At 32.6% G+C, this 27230-nt stretch overlaps 1 protein-coding gene across 4 annotated transcripts in view; it reads left to right on the top strand.

The window, feature by feature from the left end:
* Positions 1-27230, top strand: part of Ttd14 (TRPL translocation defect 14) — a 160106-nt gene that overhangs the window by 94209 nt on the left and 38667 nt on the right. For all 4 annotated transcript variants that reach the window (XM_075313490.1, XM_075313492.1, XM_075313493.1 and 1 more), the window contains one exon: positions 13576-13704. In XM_075313490.1, the coding sequence (XP_075169605.1) occupies positions 13576-13704 (129 nt within the window). The remainder of the gene's footprint in view (positions 1-13575; positions 13705-27230) is intronic.

A 27230-nucleotide genomic window follows, 5' to 3' on the forward strand; every position in this document is an offset into this window, starting at 1 on the left:
TCCTATAATTCTAATACACATCTATCGACCGATAAATCATAAATACAATTTTGCCTCAAAATTGGTTCAGATTTAAATGTTTCTCATATTTTTTTTGTAAATAACATTGTGTTCCACCCCTGGACATTAGCCGACTAATATTTTAGGTCTATAGAGTTTGCAGAAGTCTAAAAAATTTTTGTCCAGATCGGGTCAGATTTAAATATATGTATGTGGGAACTTACACTCTTATATATAGCATACAACACATTTGACGGATTTGATATAGTATCGAAAATGTGAATCTACAAAGTGGTGCAGGGTATAATATAGTCGGCCCCGCCCGACTTTAGACTTTTCTTACTTGTTTTAAGTCAAAAATGATTTTCATTCCTTAAGGGAAAATTGCCTTTTTTTCAATAGCAAATAATTTTAACGGTGGGACGCAAATTTCAAAGCTTCGTTTCCTAAATTATGATTTAATTAAAATTTCTTTATATTAAAGAAGTTAGTTCATAATATTGCAACACCAATTGCTATCTTTAAAATAACTTAATCGCAAATAAACTCTAGTCAGTGTTAAACGAACGTGAAAATCTATTTATCAAATTCATATAATTTTAGTCATTTGCGACATAAAATTAATTCTGTTAACATACAAATATTAAGTTGGATCCAAAGATGATTACGAGCACAAATCGCAAATTCTTTAAATTAAAGACAGTTTAAGGAGGCGGCTCGATTTTAGGTCCACATTTTAGATGCTTACATTAGTACACTGAATTTTAGAAAAATTTAACTATACAGTATTACAAACACTGACATCACCCTGATATCACAAAAATATGTAAATGTTTTTCGACAAATTCAAGAAAATTTATTAGATAAAATTAATTTTTTTCACTTGTTAAATAAAATTTTGTAGTTTGAGGGAAAAATTGGAATTCAAAATTGCAAGAATGTCTCTAGTGCCATACGAAGCTCAAGATGGGCGCATTTTTAATAAAATTTACAAATTTAAAGAATTAATGAACTATTTTGTTAGAAGTGCGAATTTAGTAAATCTTTATGCTTCATTTGCGTATAATTTTTCCCGTTTTTTTTTTTAATTTATTTAACTAACCTATGCAAAAATTTATTAGAGTAAAGGAAATTTTCTCCAAACATAATAATTCCATGAACTAAAATGAAGTTGAATTGGCTTTAGTGCAATAGAGGGTTCAGTTTATTTTTTTGAGTGTATATAATTTTTGTTTATCGAATTCTATATTCATTTTATATTTGAGATATATTAACAAAGCGATTCGCAAGCAAATAAATTGCATGCACTGAAGAAAATCCGCAGTTAAAGTAATGCCAAATTTAACTTTTATAGCAAACAAAATTTCCTTACCATTCCCAAAAATAGTAAGAATGTGTGGTTAAAATGGGCATGATTTGGTGTCAAAGATTTTTTTCTTTATTTTTAGTTAATTTTTTCTTTTATGAGAAAGTATAATTTCTTTTTTACAAAGATGTCAATTTAAAGTGGAAACACTCTCATCAAATAGAAAGCTATAATCGTAAGCATGAGTTGGTTCGTGAGCGTGAGTTTGTTTGAGATTTTGTTTATCACTCACAAATATTGTTTTAATCCCATTCACGGAATTTCGTTTATTCGTTTCGTACGCGTCACGGAAGTTAGTAATAATAATATAGTCAACGAGGAAAAGACCCTCAAAACATCTAGGTTTTATAGAAGTTAGGATATAAATTTCATTTATTCAAGTTCTTTTTGGGGTGTTTTAAAAAGATTTTTTTGAGAATATGAAGTTTATAAATGGCGGCTTTGATACACCAAACCTGAAAAACGATAACGTCATTAGATCAAAATGACTATTTAGCATTTGAAAATCAATGATGCATCACTTTTTGCCTTCAGATCTGTGAAAAATGAATCACAAACTGATTTTTTAATGCCATAAATGGAATTGCGAAAACACAGATCGCTTTTATTGGATCACATAACAACCGTGTAATGTAAGTCACCATTATTTTTGTTTGTTTTTGACATTTTTGTCTTTGCGTTTTACATATACACTATTCACGGACTAATCGTATTATAGGTTGTTCATGTGTATCCGTATGTGAGTGTTGTGAATTTGTCATTTTACTTAATTGAATTAAAAATTTCCCTTCTTTATCAATATGTTCTAAACATCAAAAGAAACTGAATAAGTCATTTGCATTGGCCGTTACAAGACATTTCGACACGTTAACATTGACCTCTGTTGTTAAATGTGGTTGGAATAGAATATTGAATAGCTCAATGTAATAAATATCAATATGTATTCCTCAAAGACGATTGTTACCATCGTTTAATATGTGGCTATTTTGCAATAGTGACTTGTTAAGAAATTAACCCGACTTTAACAAGGTTTTAGATACTCTAATTTCAGATACCGGTCTCACTTATAAAATGTAATTAAAAGTTGTTTATTTGAGAGAACTCTCACATAAAGGATTGCAGCCAGTTTTTATAAGGGCCGTATTTCTAATATAATTACATACATTGAATGTTTCTTAACCAATATGGGCCGGTATGTGTATAAGAGACGCTTACTACTTCGTTACAAAATAGTACAAACGAAAGAGTTTTTAGTGGGGGAGTAAATTCCACTAAATTATATGGGATTTTGATGGGGTGTATTTTAGGTCGGTATAGACCTTTCAATTGTGCACTACGAGGGCGGTTCGGAAACTTCTTAGCCTATCAATGAAAGAGAATAGTTAGTTTTTCAACAATATTTTTATTTTTCAATATAATCTCCTGAAACTTCAATACACTTAGTCCAACGCTTTTCTCAAGGTCTTTAAAACAGTGGTTTACAACTGTAATTGCATCTTCATTTTAGGTAAAACCCTTGCCAGAAAGGCATTTTTTTAGATTTGGGAACAAGTAAAAGTCACTGGGAGCTAAATCAGGAGAATAAGGTGGGTGGTCAAGCAACTCGTACTTTAATCCGTTGATTTTAGCCATAGTTAAAACACTCTTGTGCGCTGGTGCGTTGTCTTGATGAAAAATTATTTTTTTTGTGTTGTAAGCCAGAACGTTTTTCTCGAATTTGTACATTTAATTGATCCAAAAGATTACTATAGTACTCTGAATTTATTGTTTTACCCTTTTGCAGATAGTCAATCAATAAAATACCTTTGAAGTCCCAAAAAACCGTTGACATAACCTTACCAGCCGATTGAATTGTTTTTGCCATCTTTGGGGCACTTCCTCCAGCTTCAGTCCATTGTTTGGATTGTTCTTTTGTCTCTGGAGTATAGTGGTGGATCCATGTCTCATCAACAGTTATGAAACGTCGCTTAAATTCCATTTTATTTCGCTTAAAACGATCCAAACAAGCTTGAGAAAAGTTCATTCTTATGCGTTTTTGATCGACTGTTAAAAAATGCGGCACCCATCTTGCAGAATGCTTTTTCATCTGTAGTTCTTCATGCAAAATTAAATGGACTCGATCGTTTGAGATGCCCATGATATTAGCAATTTCACGCACTTTTATTCGTCGATCATTTAATACCATATCATGCACTTTGGCTACAATTTCTGTTGTTGTTGCTGTTTTTAGACGTCCACTACGTGGTTCATCTTCAATGCTTGTACGACGACGTTTAATTTCAGCAACCCAATTTTTTACTGTTGCATATGAAGGAGCACTTTCAACCAACACATTCACCATATCATTATGAATTTCTTGTCCCGATAAACCTTTTTTATGTAAATATTTAATGACAGCACGCATTTCTAATTTTTCCATTGTAAAAAAATTGCGGACGCGTCTTTTTTGAACACCTGTTTCTATATGAAGGAGTTGCCAGATTGAAACAAAATTTAACATGTGTTCATAACATATATGGAAGTTTCCAAAACACTTAACTTTTTTCTGTTTATACTGAGCTTTTTGTACTAGGCTAAGAAGTTTCCGAACTGCCCTCGTATAAGTTTGAGGTCGACTTTGACCTCAAACTTATACGAGGGCATTTGTCATTTACGTCCGTCCGAGTTTTACCACACCTTGCCTTTCAAATATATAAACCTGTTGTTTTGTTGGTTCTGTATTTAGTAAGTTTTATTTCTTAATTCACTATATAACATATGTACACTTTTGTTTGTTGGGTTTTGTATGTTATATTTACACTTGAGTTCACTTTGTTTTACGTTAACATATTTAGTTCACAACATTAATATTTTGTTATAAGTTAATGTCTTTTATTAGATGTCAATGTCTATTTCTTTTCTATTGATCTTCAATTTGACTTCGATTGGAATGACGCGACCGATGTAAGGAGTTGACGACTACTGACTTCTGCTTCCCTTTATGTTGGTCAAGGGCAAAGCAAAGAAGAAATCTTTTGCAACAACAACAAATGCAACGTTCACTCTCTACGCTGACTGTAGATGATAATAAAAACAAACGTCAACCATAAATTGATTTGAATGTAAATTTATGAAAAAAATAGAATTTACACTAGGCAACAAAAAATTAAAATAATGAAATAAAAAATTACAATATCAAATAAGAAACCGAAATGCAAAAATACAATGATTTATTTTTGCTTTAATGTCGTTCGACATTAAACAAGAGCGTACACATCTTTATAATCATACAACCATTCTTCAAAGAATAAAGACTCTGTTATCGGAACGGCAATTTTTCATATTCAGTATCCGTCTCTGCCATTGAATTTGCAATGCTATTACGTTCAAAATATAATTAATCCCCATTTTCACGAAGGTCCGTTAGTTCTACGTTAGCTAACCATCTTTTAAAACATACTAAGGGCCAGAGAATGAAGCCGGCGGGTCGCGCCGTTGATTTCAGTTGCCGCCGACCATTTTTTGCCAGTCGACGCCGCCGCCGAATATGTCGATTCATTTCGACTCAAATTTAGTCGCCAATTTATCAAAAATATCAATTTAAATCAGAAACAGTGTATTACTAATTGTCGTATTTTTGCCAACATTTTGAACCTTCCACCCACAATCAATCAATTTCAAACTGCTATAACAGTTTTGCAAAAATTTAGCTCAGAAAATGTTAACGAAATGTAAATTTGATTGTAAGATTGGTTGTAACAGGTTGGCTGATAAGTCCCCGGTCTAACAAAGAAAAACACATTTTTTTTGTCAAAATTCGTTTTTATTATTCAACATAGTTCCCTTCAAGAGCGTACAACGATTATAACGGCCTTCAAATTTTTTTATACCATTTTGGTAGTACTCCTTCGGTTTTGCCTCAAAATAGGCGTCAGTTTCGGCGATCACCTCTTCATTGCAGCCAAATTTTTTCCCTGCGAGCATCCTTTTGAGGTCTGAGAACAAGAAAAAGTCGCTGGGGCCAGATCTGGAGAATACGGTGGGTGGGGAAGCAATTCGAAGCCCAATTCATTAATTTTTGCCATCGTTCTCAATGACTTGTGGCACGGTGCGTTGTCTTGGTGGAACAACACTTATTTCTTCTTCATATGGGGCCGTTTTGCCGCGATTTCGACCTTCAAACGCTCCAATAACGCCATATAATAGTCACTGTTGATGGGTTTTCCCTTCTCAAGATAATCGATAAAAATTTTTTGAGGCAAAACCGAAGGAGTACTACCAAAATGGTATCAAAAAATTAGGTCGTTATAATCGTTGTATCGCTCTTGAATAATAAAACGATTTTTTACAAAAAAAAATTGTTTTCCTTTGTTAGACCGGGGACTTTCAGCCAACCTGTTATATAAAAATAATATGCATTTAATACTAGCGACGCCATCTATGTGTCAGACCGGGGACTTATCAGCCCACCTGTCTCATTACCATTCGAATAACTTCAAATTGATTTTATAATGGGTAATTGTGCGCCACCGAATGGACAAATTTATATCGGCTTGACCTGCAAGCCGCGACCGCCGGAGGCAAAAAATTTAGTGTCAGCCGCCGCCGATAAAAATTGGTCGGCTTCATTCTCTGCTAAGGGCATATCAGTCATCTTATATATTCCATATACCGGTTAGGAACTTAACTGCAGAAAAGAAGTTAATGTTAACCGGAGAAAAGATATTTGCAATTTACTTTCTGTTAACTGGCAGTTAAAGCCTAGCGGGGCTACATCAAATATTTGGTTATTTTGAATTAAATTTTTATTTATGTTACTTTACAGTAATTTATATTACTACATTACATTCATGACTAAATTACATTCTGTTTCACAAATTGAAACTACACCCAGAAAAAAAGTGACCCCTTCTTTAAGTTAAAATGAACTCATTGTGAAGAAAGTTGAACTTCGTATAGCACCAAAGACATTTTTATTTGTTTGAACGATGTGATTTTCGTAGAAATTAGGAATAATGCATTCCATATATAAGTTAACATTTTCCTATATTTATATACCACTATACTACAGAATGAAAAAATTTAACTAATTTGAATTCATATATGGAATGATTTTATTGAAATTTTTCATTCATTTCGACAAATCTTACACATTTGTGGTAAAACTTTTACTTCATAATTAGAACTGCTTACCTTCGTTTTTAAATACAATTTTATTTATTTCTATAAGCAATTTTATCTTCAATAAAAGACATGTTTTATTAATATATTGAATATATTTATTAAGAATCAACAGCATCGAATCTCTTTGAAATATTAGTTTATTATTCCACTATTTCCAATGTCCGTGTGATATTATCAACTGTAAAACGCACTTTTTCTTCTTCTTGTACTTTTCACTTTTAATAAGTTGCTGCCTAACGATTTTGTCCTCCTTTTACAATTTCAATACCTACAAATATAAAAAATCATAAAACATTTTTGTTGCAAAAGGTTAGCGTCACTGAATATTACCTGATAATTGAAGATTCCAAAATGAAGACAAATGAAAGGGTTGTTATTCTGCTGGTGTTTTCTTTCTTTATACACTATCACGAACATTGATAGATTTATTTAAAAAAACGAAAATTTTTCTCACTAATTTAAAATAATAAACATTTTATATATTTTATTTGTTATTTATTATATTATTTTACCATATTATTTTTTAACAATCTCTCCGTATACCAAAACAACGCGATTCCAACTAAAAAAACAACCGACGCGCAAATATATCGATTACACCCACGCGCAAACACATCGATTACGATGACAGGTATCGATTACAGGTAGACAATAGAAATTTAGGAAAATTTCCTATATTCTAACAAGTGTGTTTCCTTAAGTTTTGAAAGGATTGCATACTTCTTAGTACGAATGAACTAAAATATTTTTCTATGCCAAGTGTTGTTCGTATGTATGAAAAACTTTCTATTATAAAGGAAGTCGCAATTATCATTTTATAAGAAATTTTACTAATTTTGAGGAAACTTGGTTTTAGTTCGGTTTTTGTTTATTTTTACGAATGCTTTGTTATCGCTGAATACAATTTTCTTTTTCAGTAGTAAATTCTTATACCCAGCGAAGAAAATAGTATGAGTAAAATTCCATGCCTTATTCTAGTTAATGAACTATTCCTAACTGCTTACAGTTTAGGATTTTTTACTGAAACGAGTAAATTTTATTATTTTTCACAAAAATTTACCTTAATGGAAATAAAATGGATAAACTATATTGATGAAAATTTTTTCCTTTAGTTTCGAAGGCACTTTTTTCTGGGTGTAGCTCTGTCACTTATAATATATAAATCTTGTGCTAGTTTTTCAAACAAATGATATAAATGAATGGGCCAAGGCAAATGGTCGTCAATTAAATCCAAATAAAACAAACAGTGTGTTGTCATAGTACGATGAGGAATAGGCGTAGAATGTTTGTATTGTTAAATGCAATGTGGCGTATGTGACACATAGAAGAAATATTGGAATAATCTTTTATAACAAAAAAAAAAACGCTTTCCTGGAGTAGACACATTGGTACTACCATCGATTCCATATTCGGAATGTTACGCTCCCTTTGGTGAAATCAATATTTCATACCAATACACATTCGACATACGATACTTATATTGCTGAAAATTAACAAACTGTAGCGATGCATAAAGAGAAAAACTGACAATTGACAAAGACTACCTCAGTTTGTTTTTAATTTTCCCTACAATTGTATCTCTCTTTCTCAATTTCATGAAGCATATGCTGATATTAAACATTTTAAAGATTTTACTTTTTGTCCTGCGGAGAGTCGAACCACGGACCACAGTCTTTGTTATCAAACGCTGGATTATAGTACAAGATCAACGTACAAGTTATGCATTTCAAGTAATTATATTTATAGAACTGATAGTGCTAAACCACCACTAAACTACTACGTTTTTAGTTTAGTAATACAATAACGTATATAATGCAATCTTACATAAATTCAAAAATGGAATTTATCCCAGAAAAGAACAATGCTTAACATATATGTATATCAAATTGATTGTAATTATAGATAAAACGTTTACTTGCGTCGAAAATAAAAACTTTTGAGTGATAAAACATTGATTTTTCCGAAGAAAAAAAAAACTGTATCAAAAGAACAAAGTTTGGGTTACCCGTTTTCCATACGTTTTATTTCTTGTGAGTACATTTCATATAATATATACTGTCAGGTATAAAGTCTCATATGCCTAAATTGTCAAGTTGAATTAATTCCTCGTGATTGTTGTTTTTATTAATTGATGTATGCCAATCTACTTTTCTGATTCGTTTGCTTGTTTTCGCATATCTCGTCAATGATTTTAATTTAAGTGATGATGGTGGCTTCAAAAGTTGTGGTTTCGTAAGAAACTTCAAATACTAAAAATATTTCGTAATTAGATGAATATGTCGGGATCATACAGTAGGCGATATCTAAAATCAGAAAAAGGTCTGATTTCGATACAACTACTATAATACTAAAGGGATATTTCTCTCATGCTAATAAAAATCGCATCTGTAATAGATATAAGGAAGTTTGTTTGAAAAAAGAGTATAGATTTTTTGTGATAAACATTGGCTCTTTTACCGGATTAATAAAGACAAATAATTTTCTAGATAAGAATATCATCCTTCATTTTCTTCACTTTCTCACTTCCACGTGATTTCTTTAGTTCTCACTATTTTGTTCTGCACTATAAACGATGTAGAAGCAACTATTTGATTATCAGGAAGTTTGTTTGAAAAAAGAGTATAGATTTCTTTAGTTCTCACTATTTTTTTCTGCACTATAAACGATGTAGAAGCAACTATTTGATTATCAAGAAGTTTATTTGAAAAAAGAGTATAGACTTTTTGTGATAAACATTGGCTTTTTTACAGGATTAATAAAGACTAATAAATAATTTTCTAGATAATTATATCATCCTTCATTTTCTTCACCTTCTCACTTCCACGTGATTTCTTTAGTTCTCTCTCATTTAAATAAATTCCGATTTTATCTAGCCGAGACACAAACCACCAAGTTAACAGAGCACTGTTAATGAGTTAACAGATCTTCATAAGGGAGTTAACAGTACTATGTAGTCGAAAAATATTTACTTTACAAAAATTGCGATGTCAGCGTTTGTAATACAGTTCTGTTAAAATTTTCTAAAATTAACCTACATTTTCCTTCCTGTTGGGTATACTTTTTTTAAGTTGTCTACTTGATCGATGAGAAGGCGCATATGTGATAGCTAAATGTAGAGCTTTTTTAAATGTTTTCTAACTATCCGTTTTAAATTAGACTGAAAACCGAGGCGATATATAACGTAAGGTTCCAAATGTAACATTTTTCTGAGGCCAATTTTCTAAATTTACCATCTCATTATTGGTATTAGTATTTTATATTCATTAAAAATATTTACTTTACAAAAATTGCGATGTCAGCGTTTGTAATACAGTTCTGTTAAAATTTTCTAAAATTAACCTACATTTTCCTTCCTGTTGGGTATACTTTTTTTAAGTTGTCTACTTGATCGATGAGAAGGCGCATATGTGATAGCTAAATGTAGAGCTTTTTTAAATGTTTTCTAACTATCCGTTTTAAATTAGACTGAAAACCGAGGCGATATATAACGTAAGGTTCCAAATGTAACATTTTTCTGAGACCAATTTTCTAAATTTACCATCTCATTATTGGTATTAGTATTTTATATTCATTAAAAGTATTTTATAATTCATTTTTTGTTCGAAATTACTTTCCAGTTTTAACAGAGACGGTCGTGAATATTATAACTAAATTAATGCAATGATAATATTTTGAGTGTAATTATATAGAATCTATATATTTCTTTAATTTAAAAAGAAAAATTTCTTTAGGTTTTAAAAACATTCGTTTTTAATTCAACCACCAAATAATATATGACCAAAACGTCAACTTATTTCTATAGTTTTTTGGCAGTCTTGGATTGCAGAATTTTTATCTATTACTATTAGCAAATTTCTTTAAGGGCAACCCACTTTAAACTTCCGAAGTTATTTTAAAAATAAAAGGAAAATTGTTGTTCTATTTAAGAAAACTTCAGATTTTTGATATTTGATATTTATGCGTGTTTCTTATATGTTTTAAGCCAAAATAACAAATAAGTTTTGCTATTCTAACAAACACTCATTTCCATCTCTTTTGACCAGAATGTTTCTGCTGTGTCAACTAACAAATTTCTTCATGGCATACATTTAAAAAATTCTCATTATTGGAAAAATAAAGAAATTAATTTTAAAATATGTATAAAAGGTGAAGCCGTTAACCAGAAAATTCAATTTTGTCTATTATTTGGTCAATATTACATAACCCGAGATACTGGCTACAGAACCAAAATTGTAAGCCCGGTAACGGGAGTTGTATAGGAGATAATAAATTAAAACTTTGCTGTTGCATACACCCTTATTTCTAAAGTCGCCCTCTTTAACGCTCTTTGTCATCTTTCGTTTGTCATATCTAATTGGATATCTCGATATATTCTGCTATCGATTGTTATCAACGAAAGTGACGATGACATTGATTGTTATCGACGAAAATAGGTATTCTGACGACGTTTTTCATTTTGTGGCCGTTAAATTTGGCAGCACGACTTTTTTAGTTTTTTTAGACTTTGGTTATTGAAAAAAAAAATGATAAAAAATATAATAAAGAATATATGGAGCTAGAAATGATTCAGTCATTGGATTTGGGAGGAGCTTGACTCCAAACAATTTAAAATAGGTGGGAAATAAATGGTTGGACCTTCGAGAAGAAGCGTGGCAATTTGTACGAATAACTCATGTTCTCTCTCATGAGTCGAGAGCTGATCCTGCGAGAATCGAGGTACCGAATTCGAATTCACAAATCTATTTATTGACATAGATTGAAAACTGTTTTTTTGTAATACAAAACTTTCAAACCCAATAAGATTTTTTATTTAGCGCTAATATTTTGACATACATTTACGACGTATTTTACACTATATGTCAAAAATGTTGTAAACCTTCGTAAAATTCTTAGTTTTTGACAATATAACAATTTGTATAGTCTACGTTTTTCAAAACAATTTATTTCATACTTTTTTACAATTTTTGTATTTACAAATGCCGTTTCCTTATAGGAAAAAAGAGTAATGCGCCGTCCAGACTATAAGTTTATCCAGACGACAGTACTCAAGTCAAAAATATCCCAAATATTGGTCACATTATAAATTATGTTCGACGGCATGATCGATCCTGCTGCTTGTTAATACGATCGATAACACACTTATCGATTATTTAGTCGTCGCCGATAAATCCTATCAATTGGCCCCACTTTAAGATTCTTTGTAGGGATAAAAATGTATAATTATGGACCGATGTTGGCCAATTTTGTTGTAATTATTAGCATCCAGCCTGTATACATCTCTAATGCATCGGCAAACATATCAGTATATGACACTCCTATTTTCGCAGCCACCTGCAAATTAATTACACAAAATTTATTGCTCCAAATGTTCTCAAAGAAAATAAGCTTCACTTTGCATAATAAAACCCATAAAAAATATTTAGAAAAATGTTAGTCATGTGATCACTTTAACAACCAATCCAACCCCCACGTATTACTCCCGTAAGCTCACTCTCTTGCTATCAATGCTCTCCCCATGACTCTCAAACTCAGTGTTGCCAATTTGGTGCTTTTAGCACCAAATTTAGTGCTTTTTGATTTCTAAAAAGCACCAAATTGCCTTTTTGGTGCCTTTTCAAAAAAAGCACCAACTTGGTGCTTTCTGGCATTTTCATTTAGTGCTTTTGGTGCTTTTTTTATTTTGAACAGTATTAAGTTTAATTGATACAAAAATTTTGATTAGACTTTCAAGAGCCGAAGAAACTCAAATTTATTGCCAAATATAGAATTTGATTGTTATGAAGTTGGTATTGATTATTTTTTAATTAATATTGTTATTTAGGGTATTCTGTAGGAAAGTCCAGCGATGAGTATCGAATTTTTGAATTTGGTAAAGATGTCATTAAACAAGTTTGTATTAAATTCACAAAAGCACGCACAACTGAAATAAGCAATAGACTCCTTCCATATATTAATATTTTGAAAGTTGAAAAACATCACTGATCAAAATGAATTGGACGAAAGCATTAAAACCAATCAAAGTGTATACTTGAATAGCGGTTCATAATGGTGAGTACTAAGTTCGAGTTTTGCCGCTAAAGTGAAAACTATATCAGTAAAAAAGGCATAAAATTATGCATATTTGCTGCAAATTTTATTATAACTTGATGGGGAATAGCCAAAAGCAAATTTTCACAAAGTTTGTATTCCTTAAAATGAATTATTAAAGAAGTTGTAATTGTGAAAAAATGACTATTTTAGCAGCTAAACTCGATCTCAATACCCACCTTAACTTCTTAAAATTCAATTCACAAAAGTTCTATAAAACATCTTTGGAAGTTTTTTTTTTTTTTTTTTTTTAGTAGAGCATTTAATTTTCGATTTTGTGGTGGAAGGTGGTATGTTAGAATTCATAATATATTTTTGGTGCTTTTTGGCCTTGGGGAGTTGGCAACACTGCTCAAACTTACTTTCCCACGCCAGCACAAAGAAGCCAAATACAGCACAGCTACTCAAACTAACACAACAACTTCAATATTAAAAAAATGCAAATTTCTCAGAAAAACTCGATCAAATGAATGCAATTCCAAATCTACAGTAAATTTAATTTAATTGGACACCAAAAATATTATGGCGAATTAATATATGACTGAAGGCCTACGCTATTTAATGATCGAATTAACGATTCGATAATATTTAATTTTAACGTTAATGTATGTACATACATCCAACATTTTTCACTTGGATATTTTCTAAATTCCATAGCGTCTAAAAGCAAGCAATAACAATGTGGTATCACAACGGACTGAATAGCCTAAGTGAGCCTGAAACTTAATCGGACTACCCAACCTAACCTAACCTAACTTAACCTAATCTAACTTAATCAATAACATTGCTTGCTTTTAGAACATTACTTGTTCTAGTGTTGACTTATGTGTTTTGCAAATTATTTTGATTTTGTTCTTACCTCTTTTCTGTCAAGCTTTATATGTAGTATACGTAGTTCATTAAGTTAAACAATATTGTACGTATTACACTTTCAAACGATTTAATTTTTCTTATTGCAGCCTATAAATTCCAGGAGAACCTGATAAGGACTATGATACAGATTGAAAATACATATTTTGAACTAGGCAAATCGAGTACGCGCAACTGCTTGATTATTTGCGATCGTGGTGTTATGGATGCTAGTGCATGTAAGTTTGTTTCTTGTATCATAATTAATAACACTAGTTTAGCCGTTATTTAACACATATTACTGTTGTCCTGGCTTTTGGTATCGTTTATTAAAGACCACCGATTTTTGTTTCTGCTCCGTCGCCTCGACATTAGTTTGGGTTTCCTGAATAGAGACGGTGACGACTATTACTTTTTGTACCAAATGCAATGCTCGATAAAAAAATAGCTTATATCACTAAAATAATAATTTTATTTATATCCATTAAAACGTTGTTTTTACTTCTAACGGAATACTGAATCAGAATATCAAAAAAAAAAAAATTAAATAAAAATTGACGCGGGAAAGAACGTAATAACACAACAAAAACACATTAAGTGAGCGTCTCCCAAAGGGGGGATGGGCATCGTAAGGTTTCAAGGAGGGCGCAGTGCCATTTTAGGTTGATTGCCTTTATTTGTCACGGCTAAATTTCTGGCTTAAATATCGGAAAATATTGGAAAGCTCTGCCGTAAATAGATAAAATGTCTCCTAAAAAAAGTTACCCCACCACAAGAAAATTATGGTTTATTTTGAAAATTTTAACTAAAATATTTTACCAATAGCAACATTGCACTATGGGCAGAAAATTTGCGACAAAAATTATTTACAATCTGTCTAGTATCTCCAAACATGGTATATCGATAGTTCTTATCAAAATCAAATGTTACCAACAAAAAGGAAGTAAATCCCCCTTATTCCAGGTGCGTTACTATAGGGATCAGAATTATAATCCCACTTGGAATACAACAGAATGTAATCATATATGGATGGAGTTTAATTTATGCTTGCCTACTTTTCTTAGTAAGAAAGTGTCATATCCTCAGAACTTGATTTAAATAGTAGAAATTTAAATATTAAATTAATTCTATTTAATTAATAATAAAAACATATTAACCATCAAAATCACTTTATCTATCTAATTCTTATTTATTTATTTATTCATTATTTATTACAATTCTAAAAATTATAATAAACATTAAAGCACTAGCTACAAAGGCTTTCGGCTTACATGCTATATACTAGTAACCAATGAGTATTAAAAATTATATTTTGTTATTTTGTTATGTCTAAAATCAGCAAAAAATTATATATCTTTACAATATTTTCAGTTGTTGGTAATTTTAATAAGTCAAATGCATCTGAAGTATTTAGATAGAACGCGCGGATATTGTATAGGGCAGGGAATATCGAAAGGAGATGTTGTATAGATATTGAATGGCTTTTGCAAAAGGAGCATTGAGGTGGAGGCTCATTTTTGAAAAGGTGTTCGTGTGTGAGTTTACAATGCAGAAGTCGTAGTCGTACGAAGCATTTGTTTTGAATCACAGTAGTCGATGTGGGCAGAACTAGTGAGATTCAGGTTGAATTCAAAGACTGATATGGGTGCTTATATTTCTCCCATCGATTTTTGATTTTTTCGTTTACAATTTTGTTGGCCTCTTCAATTATATTTCAATTACATTTTTTAGAAGAAGGGATATATGTGTAGGTTGGAAACTTAGTATGAACATCTTTTGCGACATTGTCGGCGAGTTCGTTTCCAGGTATACCAACGTGGCTGGGTACTCACATTATTTTGACTTTATTTTTCATTTGGGCAATAAGTTGTTGTATGGATATAATAATTTCATTGGTATTCCAACCGTTTAATGCTGCTGAATGACTATCGGTGCAAATTAGTGTTTTTGCACGGCGACCTTTGCAGAACTCCAGTGATTTTAGTAGAGCTAACTCTTCAGCTTCAAATATAGATGATGATTCGGGCAAGAGTCAAATGTGGATGATACTGCAAGTTTTGTTAACAACAGTAAAGGAAGTATTGAAATAGTTTTTAGATCCATCCGTGTATAGTGATTCCCATCCATCTCCTTCAAAAGAGTTGATGATGTTATAGGATAGTGCTGTATAAACCAATGGACATGTTGTCGACTTGTTTAAACAAGTCAATGCAGTAACAAATGACAACGGTTTAACTGACCAGGGTGGATGCCTCACGATCGGAATCTTAAATGTAGGGACTTTTACTTTCTTTGATATTATTATATGCTGTATAGTGCAGATTTGTGTTTTAAAGGGGTCTTTCTTTTCAACAGTAGTGACATTTCTTTAGAAAGTATATTCTTTTTGCGACACATTATTTTGTGCAATAGACGAGCATTTAATTCGTATATCTGATCTTGCATTGCATTTTTTGGAGTTGTTTTGTATGCACGAAGGCTAGATCTAATAGCATTATGGAGTGTACTTTCAACTGGTTGCAATGTAGATTTAGCTGCTTTTCCGTAAATAACCAATCCATATCTTATTTTAGATGATACAATAGCCCTTACAGCTGCCAAAAGAGAGTTTGAATGCATTTGACTTTTGAACGATGCTAAATATTTAATAACGTTAACTCTACTAGTGAGATCTTTTTTAAGATATTTACAAAAAAAAGTATACTTAGAATCTATATATATACCAAGAGTTTCACAAACTTTTGTTTTTTAAATTTTTTTTGTTTCCAAAAGTAATGTTTATTGGTTTGCAATTTCTCTTATGACAAATGTGAAAATGTTTTGTCTTTTCAATTTACCCCTGATATCATAGACCAGTTATCTATACATCGAATACAATTTTCAAATGCGTCTGAAATATCGCTGTTATTCTGTTTCTTGGCTACTATATACAAATTATCGGCGTATAGACAATGTTCAATTTTATTATTTTCAGCCAGTATTCGACTTAGATCATCAAAGGAGATTATAAATAAGGTGACAGACAATGGTGATCCCTGTGGGATGCCATTGTGTAGAGAAACAATTTCTGACTGTGAGTTGTTAAATTTAATTGTGAATTGTCTATTTGTCAAAAAAGATTTAATAAAATTGAACATTTTTGGACCGACCTTCCAGTCTATAAGTTTACGTAATACAATATGTATACCAACTCGGTCGAAAGCTTTGATGAAGTCAATTGACAGAATTGATGTGTGTCTCCTTTTTGATCGGTTGTTGCAGATTATATGATCCAAATACAAGAGAGCATCTTCTGTACTAAAACGAACTTGAAATCCCACTTGACTATGAGAGAGGAGGTTGTGTCTACGAATAAACCGCATTAAGCGTCAAGATATCATTTTCTCTAGAACTTTGCTCATGCAAGGAAGCAACAAGATAGGTCGATAAGAATCTAGATCCTCTTTCAGTTTTCCTGGTTTGACAATGGGGCTAACAGATGCGATCTTAAAAAATTGAGGTATCACTCCTGACTCGAATATTTTATTAAAGTGGTCAAGTATTCTTCGAGCAAAGTATTCAGGTAGATTGGGTAAGATATTTTATATAGACCAGGGGATTTACCCTTGGAAGAGCGTAAGCTAGAAGAAAATTCTTCAAATGTGAACTCTTCTTCTAGATATTTTGATTTGGTATAACCAGTGATGGAATCTGGCAAAACTGAGTGAATTTCGGACTTTTCGTAATTAAACTCATAGGAAAAGCAATCATCTTTTTAGTTCTTAGACAAATGTTCGGCAAACAGATTTAATATCTTTTGGGGATCTGTATGAAGAATGTTGTTATGTTATATAGCGCAAGAAGCAGCCTTGTATAATTTCCAGTAAAAAGACGGAGTTTCTGCCATATCTGGGCGGAAGAACAGGATGGGTTTAAAGTCGAAGTGAATTCCGTAAAAGAATTTACTTTAGCTGTCTTTTTGGCTTTATTAAATAAACTGTTCTCTCTTGTAATCAATCAACTATTCTTGAGTCATGTTTCTACAAAAGGCCTTCCATGCTTTTTGTTTCGACTCCCGTAGGATTTTCAATTCATCAGACCACCAAGGAACATGTTTGCGTCTGTGATTACCATGTCGGCTCTGTGGTATAGCATCATTTGCCGATATTCTAATAATTTTTCTCAGTAAAGCAGATTCCCTGTTTAAGTTCTCGGAAATAGGACAAGCATCTGACGCTTTCAGAATATTTTGTCTGTACTGTGACCAGTTAGCTCTTTCTGTTACATATCTATCTGATCGTGCAACTGAAGAGAATTTAGTGTTTAAATATAAGTTTGTAATGGTGGGGAAGTGGTCACTATTATGAAGATCATTAGATGTTTTCCAGGTACAATTAGGTACAAGAGCAATGGATGCAATACTTAAATCAATATGTGTAAATGTATTATGTGTGCTCAGATGTGTGGGGGAGCCATCGTTCACTACAGCAAGATTGTATTTCGAAAGAAACTCTTCAATACATCTACCCCTATTGTTGGAATTTTGAGATCCCCACAGGGGATTCCATGCGTTAAGATCGCCAACTAAGATGATCGGAGTATTAACATCCAACAATAAGTTATCAAGATCAGTATTAGTCAAAGAATCTTGAGGGGATATATATATATAGTGACATCATGGTAAATTTCGTTGATAATTTTATTTCCAGCGAAATACAACATAATGAATGTCGTGTGTCCATAGGCCTATGAGGTATGTTATTCCTTATAAGTATAGCTGCCCCATGCTTAGATGACGCGTGTATATAGAAAAAATATCCTACATAACCACGGGGTCTGAAAGAAGTCCGGTCTCTACAAATTTTGGTCTCTTGGAGACAAATTTTGTCGGTATTTTCCTTAGATATGAGAAGCTATAGGTTGGAGTAATTATTAATATAGCCAGGGATGGTCCATTGAATAATATTTAAGTTCATATCTTTCTAACAAGGTATATCTTTTGTATTCTGTAATTGTAAATAGCCAGTCGAGTTAGTCGGAAATGGGTTCCGTACCATAGTCGTCCATAAACTTCGTGATTTGTCTGTTCCCAGAGGGTAAATTCGATAAGATATTGACATCACTGCTCAGAGAGAGCGATCATCATCTACAGCTGAATTCTGAGATAATAAATCTGTATCTTGTATACCCTTATTTACAAAAGTGCAATCGTTAGTCTTTTCTAAAGAGTTCTTGTCGTCTTTCGAAATACGAGAATTATTCGGAAGAAACTTTTGTGAGTGCATAGATGATAAATTATTTTACCAGATGATAAATTATTTGAGAGAGCAGAATTTGTTTGAATAGAGGAAATCATCTCTGAATACGTGTATTTGTTATTGTGGTTCAGAGTTTGGTTTTTTTTGTGTGCGAATTGCTTCTTTCATTGTAAATTTGTGTTTCGTTTTAATTTTAAGTATTTCTTTTTGTTGAATGTATTTTTTACATTTGTTTGAAGATGCTGGGTGATCTTCGTAGCAATTTGCACAATAAGTGCGCGTGGATTCACTGGAATGTGGAACGCCGTTCGGACTCGGCTATAAAAAGGAGGTCCTTTGTCATTGAGCTTAACATGGAATCGGGCAGCACTCAATGATAAGAGAGAATTTCACCACTGTGGTATCACAATGGACTGAATAGTCTAAGTGAGCCTGATACATCGGGCTGCCACATAACCTAACCTAACCATCACTCCAGTTTTCTCTTTTCTTCCGTCAACTACCCTTTCAAATTTATATGCGTCCACTACTCCTTCCCCGGCAAGTTCAGAGATGATCTCACTCTCAGGAAGTTTAAGAAAGTAGGTTGCATATTGGAGCATTGTATCGGTGATATATTTTTGTGTTCGAGAACATCTCGAAGCCCAACAAGTAAGGTAGAGATTTGTAGTCGTTCCCGTTTGGACCGATTTTTGTACGTTCGAATACAACTATAACTCGTTCTCGTTTTCTCGAAGACTCAAACAACTTGAGTCTTCGGGATCAAACACAACGACTCAAATTGTTTTCGAAAACAGAGTGAAGGAATCGAAGAATTCTATTCTTTTTTGCCCTCATATAGTAACAACAACATCGACTAGGTATTGTACGTTTGTTTAGTTGTACGTTGCCGTAAAGACGTTTGTGTTCTGCGGTTCTATGCAAAGGGTACTAATAGTACAACAAAATATTTCTCCAGTTGTTAAGAGAGACATTTTCGACAAAAATGGATTCACTGAAAGGAAAATGTACGTCATGAGAACGAATTTTTACGTCCTGGTGACGAATTTTTCGTCAAAAATGAGCTAACGTAACATTTCATCCCGGTGATGAATTTTTCGTCATGGCGATGGATTGTAATTCATCACTGTGATGAACACATTGACATCCCATAGATTACTATATTACGTCCAGGTGATGAATATATTTCATCTATGCGATTATGTTTTTCGTATCTGCGATTATTCTCTTTCATCCATGCGATGATGAAATTCTTCAAAAGTACGATTCTCCTTCGTCGTCGCTACAAACGCGATCGTCACAGCGATGAATACTTTTCCTAAATTTGACGTAATCCATTCATCAATATGAAGTAATCGATTCATTAATATGATGTAAACCGCTCATAAATTTGATGTATAATATTCATCAACATAAGTCAATTTTGTGGCAAGGAGGAGACATTTATATTAATGAATGGACGGATAATATATTCGTCCACTAGATAATTTCCGTCCTTATCACAAATTTGACTTATATAAATTGATAAATGGATTATCAGAAATATTTTCTACGACACTTAATAAACAACCATATTGTTTTTTTTTTTTTTTTAATTAAATTTAAATGTTATTCATTTGAAATAATGTACAACTAACGAAATAAATACGTACATAAAATGTATCATATAAATGCAAATATCTGCTTTTCTTCGAAAGCTGTTGATTTTGATAAATTGACCATCAAGATACACAAACATGCTGTTACCTTAATAGTGTTTAGATCACCAATAGCAAGGATGAACAGTTTTTTTTGGGTTCAGCTGTGGAGTAAAAAATTTATAAAGAAGAATTTGATGTAAAAATTGATATTTTGAATTTCTCACGTATTTCTTTCAATTTTGCATTTAAAAACACCCCTCATTTTGAAGATGTGTGTGTGTGTAGAATGTTGCTCCTACTTTGATTTTGGAATTCACTCTTCAGTTGTCAAAATGCCGTCCAAGCAAGAAGAGCAACATATCAAAATTTTGCTCGCGCATCGCGAAAATCCGAGCTACTCGCACGCAAAGCTGGCAAAATCGCTAAAAGTTGCCAAATCAACCGTTACAAATGTAATTAAAGTGTTTAGGGAACGTTTGTCGACAGCCAGGAAGTCTGGATCGGGGGGAAATCGAAAACCGGAAGCCGCTGAGACGACAAAGAGAGTTGCCGGTAGTTTCAAGCGAAACCCTAACCTATCTCTTCGAGATGCCGCGTGCATCGAGCCAAAAAAACGAGCCGGACTATCGACTTACAAGAAGGTAGTGACTCCAAATCGCGATGATAAACAAAATACGACGGCCAAAGCGCGATCCCGGAGGCTGTACACGACGATGCTGACGAAGTTTGACTACGTGGTAATGGACGACGAAACCTACGGCAAAAGGAAGGGGAAATGTAGCAGATATTTTCAAGCACATAAAACTGTCAAAGTTCGCAAAGAAATATCTGGTTTGGCAAGCCATCTGTACCTGTGCCTTGAAAAGCAGCATTTTCATAGCTTCCGGGACTGTCAACCAAGAAATTTACGTGAAAGAGTGTTTGAATAAACGTCTGCTGCCTTTCCTTAAGAAACACGGTTGTTCCGTACTGTTTTGGCCGGATTTGGCATCTTGCCATTACGGTAAAAAGGCCATGGAGTGGTACGCCGCCAACAACGTGCAGGTGGTTCCCAAGGACAAGAACCCTCCCAACACGCCAGAGCTCCGCCCAATTGAGAAATACTGGGCTATTGTCAAGCGGAACCTAAAGAAGACCAAAAAAACTGCTAAGGAGAGCAGCAGTTCAAGGCAAACTGGCTTTCTGCGGCGAAGAAGGTGGACAAGGTGGCTGTACAAAATCTGATGGCAGGTGTCAAGCGTGAGGCCCGGCAATTCGGATTTGGAAAACCGAAAGCCTAACTGAATATTTTTCCTGAATTTTATACTAATTGAACTTGAAAAAGAAATTTAATTTGATTTTTTAAATAAACGATTTCACCGATTTACACGCGTTTTCCTTGACCAAATTTAGTAGAATTTTGAACAAAATTTAACTCACCCTTTTCCTTTTGAATTGTTTGTTCATTCAATTCGCCTTTCTCCTTTAATTTCAGTTTAAAACCATATTCAGTTTTCATAGAACGAAAAATGTTTCGGAAATTATCTGTACATTTATAAATACTTCCATAAACAAATAACATAAATGTTTGTAAAACAATAAATTGTCAGAAATAAATTTAAAATTACACTTGTCATCTTCGTTAGAACACTCCATTGTGTTCTTCAAAATAGTAACGAATTAATTTTCTATTTTTGCTTGTATCGCAGGCGCTTCTTCTTTATTAGGGGAATGTTTTGTTCGAACATGCCTCTCAAAAGAAGAAGCATCCTTGTATAATGTCCCACAACATGTTCGACTGTCTATGCGTTTAAGTAAATTATAACATTTTAAATGCTTAAAATATTTTTTTTCACTTTTTTTCACTTTTCACTTTCACTCTTTATTTACGGCATGCGCTACCACCTTCACACTTTGAACTAAACTCTTCAACTGATAGGAACCATTTGAGAAATTCTTACCGCACAAAACAAAACAACATCTCTACCACACAACTGCATATGAATGTGTTATTGCATTAGTATTTGAATACACATCAACGGAATAGATGAAATGTTTCGTCTATTTGATTACTTTTTTCATCAATTTGACGACTTTAATTGTTCTCATACATCTTGGAAGCCAATTTAAAAACAACCATGTGAACAAATGTTTGCTCAAATTCTCTTTTGAGTTAAGTTAAATGTGGAGAGAGCATGAAATACACAACAAAAAATAACTTTGCTCTAATTAATAAAAGCTGTGTACAGTTATTTGAAAAAAGAAACGTAGCAAGCGCATTTGGCTGTGTGTGTGTTTTTTAGGTAGAGAAATAAATGCACATCTACAGAACGTATGAATTTTATCATCGCATTGAACACTATTTCGTCACATTGAAGATTGATTCGACTTTTAGGTGTTTCACTTTAGTACTAATGGAAAAATGTAAATTAAAATAATCCAATACTATATATACCGTCTACCGTTTTATGTTTTATTTAGTATTGAGATTTTTTCCACACATATTTCAGAGAAAAATGTGTTTCATCTATTTGAAGATTCTTTCATCGCATTGACGAAAACTAGCATCCTTGATACATCATGAAAATAAAATACTTACAACTTTTGTCCAACTTATAATGTGGAATTCATATAATGGGACTTCATATAAACGAAATTAATTTAAATCAAAAGTTAATTTTGGTTAACTTTCCCTGAATCGGGAAGAAAATAATTTCGTCTCATTGACGAAACTAGATCGTCAATGTGACGAACTATGAAAAAAACAAAAATTAACTTTGATGATTGCTTTCGCCACGTAGACTACCGAAATACTCACATGGACGAAAACGCATTGATGAAACTGAATCGTCAATTTGACGAACGCTTTTTCTTTCGGTGTATGATGATATTTTTGGGCAATATACTAAGAATTCTTTAAAAGTAAGTTTTTCGTATTTAATTCGTCTATGCTATGCATATGTTAAATGACATTCGTATTTAAAGGCAATAAAATATTTTGTCTTGCCAAATTATTTTTTTAGAAAAAAAAACAAAACAAACATTAATTTACTTTTTCTTGTTATATTAAAATCATAAACAAATTAAAAATTTACCTTTTAAAATCGCTCATTTTATTTTCCATAAAAGTTGTGTCCCTTTCTTTACTCGTAGTAAAAATTAGTAAAAGAGAGAAATATTGAAAATCTTCTCAGAGTTGAAAATTTGTTAAATATACAGGAACGAAAATATAGTAAAAAAATAGTAAAAATGGCAAATAAAAAACATGTATATACGGCCGTAAGTTCGGCCAGGCCGAATCTTATGTACTCTCCACCATGGATTGCGTATAAACTTCTACGAAAGACTATCATCCACAAATTTCAACTCACATGGTTGTTAAATATCATATACTACCACCACGTACCAAATTTCAACCAGATCGGATGAATTTTGCTTCTCCAAAAGGCACCGGAGGTCAAATCTGGGGATCGGTTTATATGGGAGCTATATATTATTATGGACTGATAGTAACCAATTCCTGCATGGTTGTTGGATACCCTATACTAACATCATGTACCAAATTTCAACCGAATGGGAAGAATTTTGCTCTTCCAAGGTGCTCCGGAGGTCAAATCTGGGGATCGGTTTATATGGGGCCTATATATAATTATGGACCGATATCAACCAATTTTTGCATCGGTGTTTGAGGCCATATATTAACATCACGTACCAAATTTCAACTGAATCAGATGAATTTTGGTCTTCCAAGGGGCTCCGGAGGTCAAATCTGTTGATCGGTTTATATGGGGGCTATATATAATTATGGACCGATATGGACCAATTTTTGCATGGTTGTTAGAGACCATATACTAACACCATGTACCAAATCTCAGCCGGATCGGATGAAATTTGCTTCTCTTAGAGGCCTCGCAAGCCAAATTTGGGGGTCCGTTTATATGGGGGCTATACGTAAACGTGGACCGATATGGCCCATTTGGAATACCATCCGACCTACATCAATAACAACTACTTGTGCCAAGTTTCAAGTCGATAGCTTGTTTCGTTCGAAAGTTAGCGTGATTTCAACAGACGGACGGACGGACATGCTCAGATCGACTCAGTCGTAGAGCAATATTTCGATGTGTTACAAACGGAATGACAAAGTTAATATACCCCCCATCCTATGGTGGAGGGTATAACAAAAGAGGTATTGTGATTCGAATAAATATTTTCAAAACATGGAAGCAGGTAAATTAAATACTTTTATATCGCAATTATTTTGACAAATGGCAAATTTTTTGCAGGAAACTATGCAATCTTTACTGCCATGGGAAGGGGCTATGGTTTTTACTGTCTATTAATAGTACTCTTGTGCAAAATTTGAAATCAAAGTACAACTCTGGCTTCTGGGCCATATAAGTACAGTAATAACGCGTATTATCAGTATTCTATATGGGGGGCTTGTCATTCTGTTTGTAACACATACAAATAACGATTTCTGGTTATAGAAAGCAAGCAAGCGATATAACGATGTTCGTCTGTCTGGCTATCTGTTGTGTTCAGGCTACATCCTTCAATACTGAACCTATAGTGTTGAAATTTTGCGCAGACAAGTATTTTGTCTACAAGCAGGTCAAGTTCGAAGATGGGCTACATCGGCCTAAGTTTCGATTTTGCCCCATATAAACCAACCCCCCCAGTTGGGATCTTCAGCACATTGACATTAAAACTTCTATCCGATTTGCATGAAATTCAAAACGTAGAGGCAGTTTTGGTCCATTAATAGATGTGCCGAATTTGGTGTGAGTCGATCAATGTTTTGGTAGTTTTTTCGTTTCACCGAAAGAAAAAGCGTTCGTCACATTGACGATGCAGTTTCATCAATGCGATTTCGTCTATGCGATGAAAAGTTTCGTCCATGTGAGTATTTCGGTAGTCTACGTGACGAAAGCAATCATCAAAGTTAATTTTTGTTCTTTTCGTAGTTCGTCACATTGACTATCTAGTTTCGTCAATGAGACGAAATTATTTTCTTCCCGATTCAGGGAATGTTAACCAAAATTAACTTTTGATTTAAATTAATTTCGTTTATATGAAGTCCCATTATATGAATTCCACATTTTAATATAAGTTGGACAAAAGTTTTAAGTTTTTTATTTCCATGATGTATCAAGGATGCTAGTTTTCGTCAATGCGATGAAAGAATCTTCAAATTGATGAAACACACTTTTCTCTGAAATATGTGTCGAAAAAATCTCAAATATTAAATAAAACGGTATATAGTATATGGATTATTGTAATTTACATTTATCCATTAGTGAAACACCTACAAGTCGAATCAATCGTCAATGTGACGAAGCAATGTTCAATGCGATGATAAAATTCATACGTTCTGTAGATATGCATTTATTTCTCTACCTAAAAAAACACACAGCCAAATTCGCTTGCAACGTTTCTTTTTTCAAATAACTGTACACAGCTTTTATTAATGAGAGCAAAGTTATTTTTTGTTGCGTATTTCTTGCTCTCTCCACATTTAACTTAACTCAAACGAGAATTTGAGCAAACATTTGTTCACATGGTTGTTTTTAAATAGGCTTCCAAGATGTATGAGAACAACTAAAGTCTTCAAATTGATGAAAAAAGTAATCAAATAGACGAAACATTTCATCTACTCCGTTGATGTGTATTTAAATACTAATGCAAAAACTCATTCATATATAGTTGTGTGGTAGAAATGTTGTTTTTTTTTGTGCGGTAAGAATTTCTGAAATGTTTCTTATCAGTTGATGAGTTTAGTTCAAAGTGTGAAGGTGGTCGCGCATGACGAAAGTAAAGAGCTAATTGAATAAAGTTGTGAAAGTGAAAAGAAAAACAAAAAAGTGAGTAAAAAGACATGAAGTGTTATATGCAATAAATTGTTTAACAAAAATGAAAAATATTTTAATCATTTAAAATGTTATCATTTGCTTAAACACATAGACAGTCGAACAGGTTGTGGGACATTATCCTTGTATAATTCTTCTTCTTTTTTTGAGAGGCATGTTTGAACAAAACATTCATCTAACAAAGAAGAAGCGTCTGTGTTACAAGAAAGAAAAATATAAAATTAAGTCGCTACTATATATTGTTCTAGCGAAGATAACAAGTGTAATTTTAAATTTATTGTTTTATAAACATTTATATGTTATTTGTTTATGGAAGTATTTCTAAATTTACAGATAATTGCCGCATTTTCGTTCTGTGAGAAAGATCAATTGAATGAACACAATTTTCAAAAGGAAAAGGGTGAGTTACATTTTGTTCAAAATTCTACTAGCATCGAAAATATTTTACAATAATTCACAATATCAATTTTTAAATTCTTCTTTATAAATTTTTTACTCCATAGGCTGAACCCAAAAAACTTTTCATCCTTGCTATTGGTGATCTAAACACTATTAAGGTAACAGCATGTTTGTGTATCTTGATGGTCAATTTATCAAAATCAACAGCTTTCGAAGAAAAGCAGATATTTGCATTTGTATGATACATTTTGTGTACGTATTTATTTCGTTAGTTGTACCTTATTTCAAATAAATAAAATTTAAATTTAATTAAAAAAACAATATGGTGTTTTTAACATAAGTGTCGTAGAAAATATTTCTGATAATCCATTTATCAATTTAATGTAACCTATTCACCGTATAAGTCAAATTTGTGATAAGGGCGTAAATTATCTAGTGGACTTATATTCGTCCATTCATTAATATAAATTTCTCCTCCTTACCACAAAATTGACTTATATTGATGAATATGGTACATCAAATTTATGAGTGGTTTACATCATATTAATGAATCGATTACATCAAATGGATTAATCGATTACATCATATTGATGAATGGATTACGTCAAATTTAGGAAAAGCATTCATCGCTGCGACGATC

The sequence above is a fragment of the Haematobia irritans genome, chromosome 5 (genome assembly GCF_050003625.1).
Source record: "Haematobia irritans isolate KBUSLIRL chromosome 5, ASM5000362v1, whole genome shotgun sequence".
Lineage (NCBI taxonomy): Eukaryota > Metazoa > Arthropoda > Insecta > Diptera > Muscidae > Haematobia > Haematobia irritans.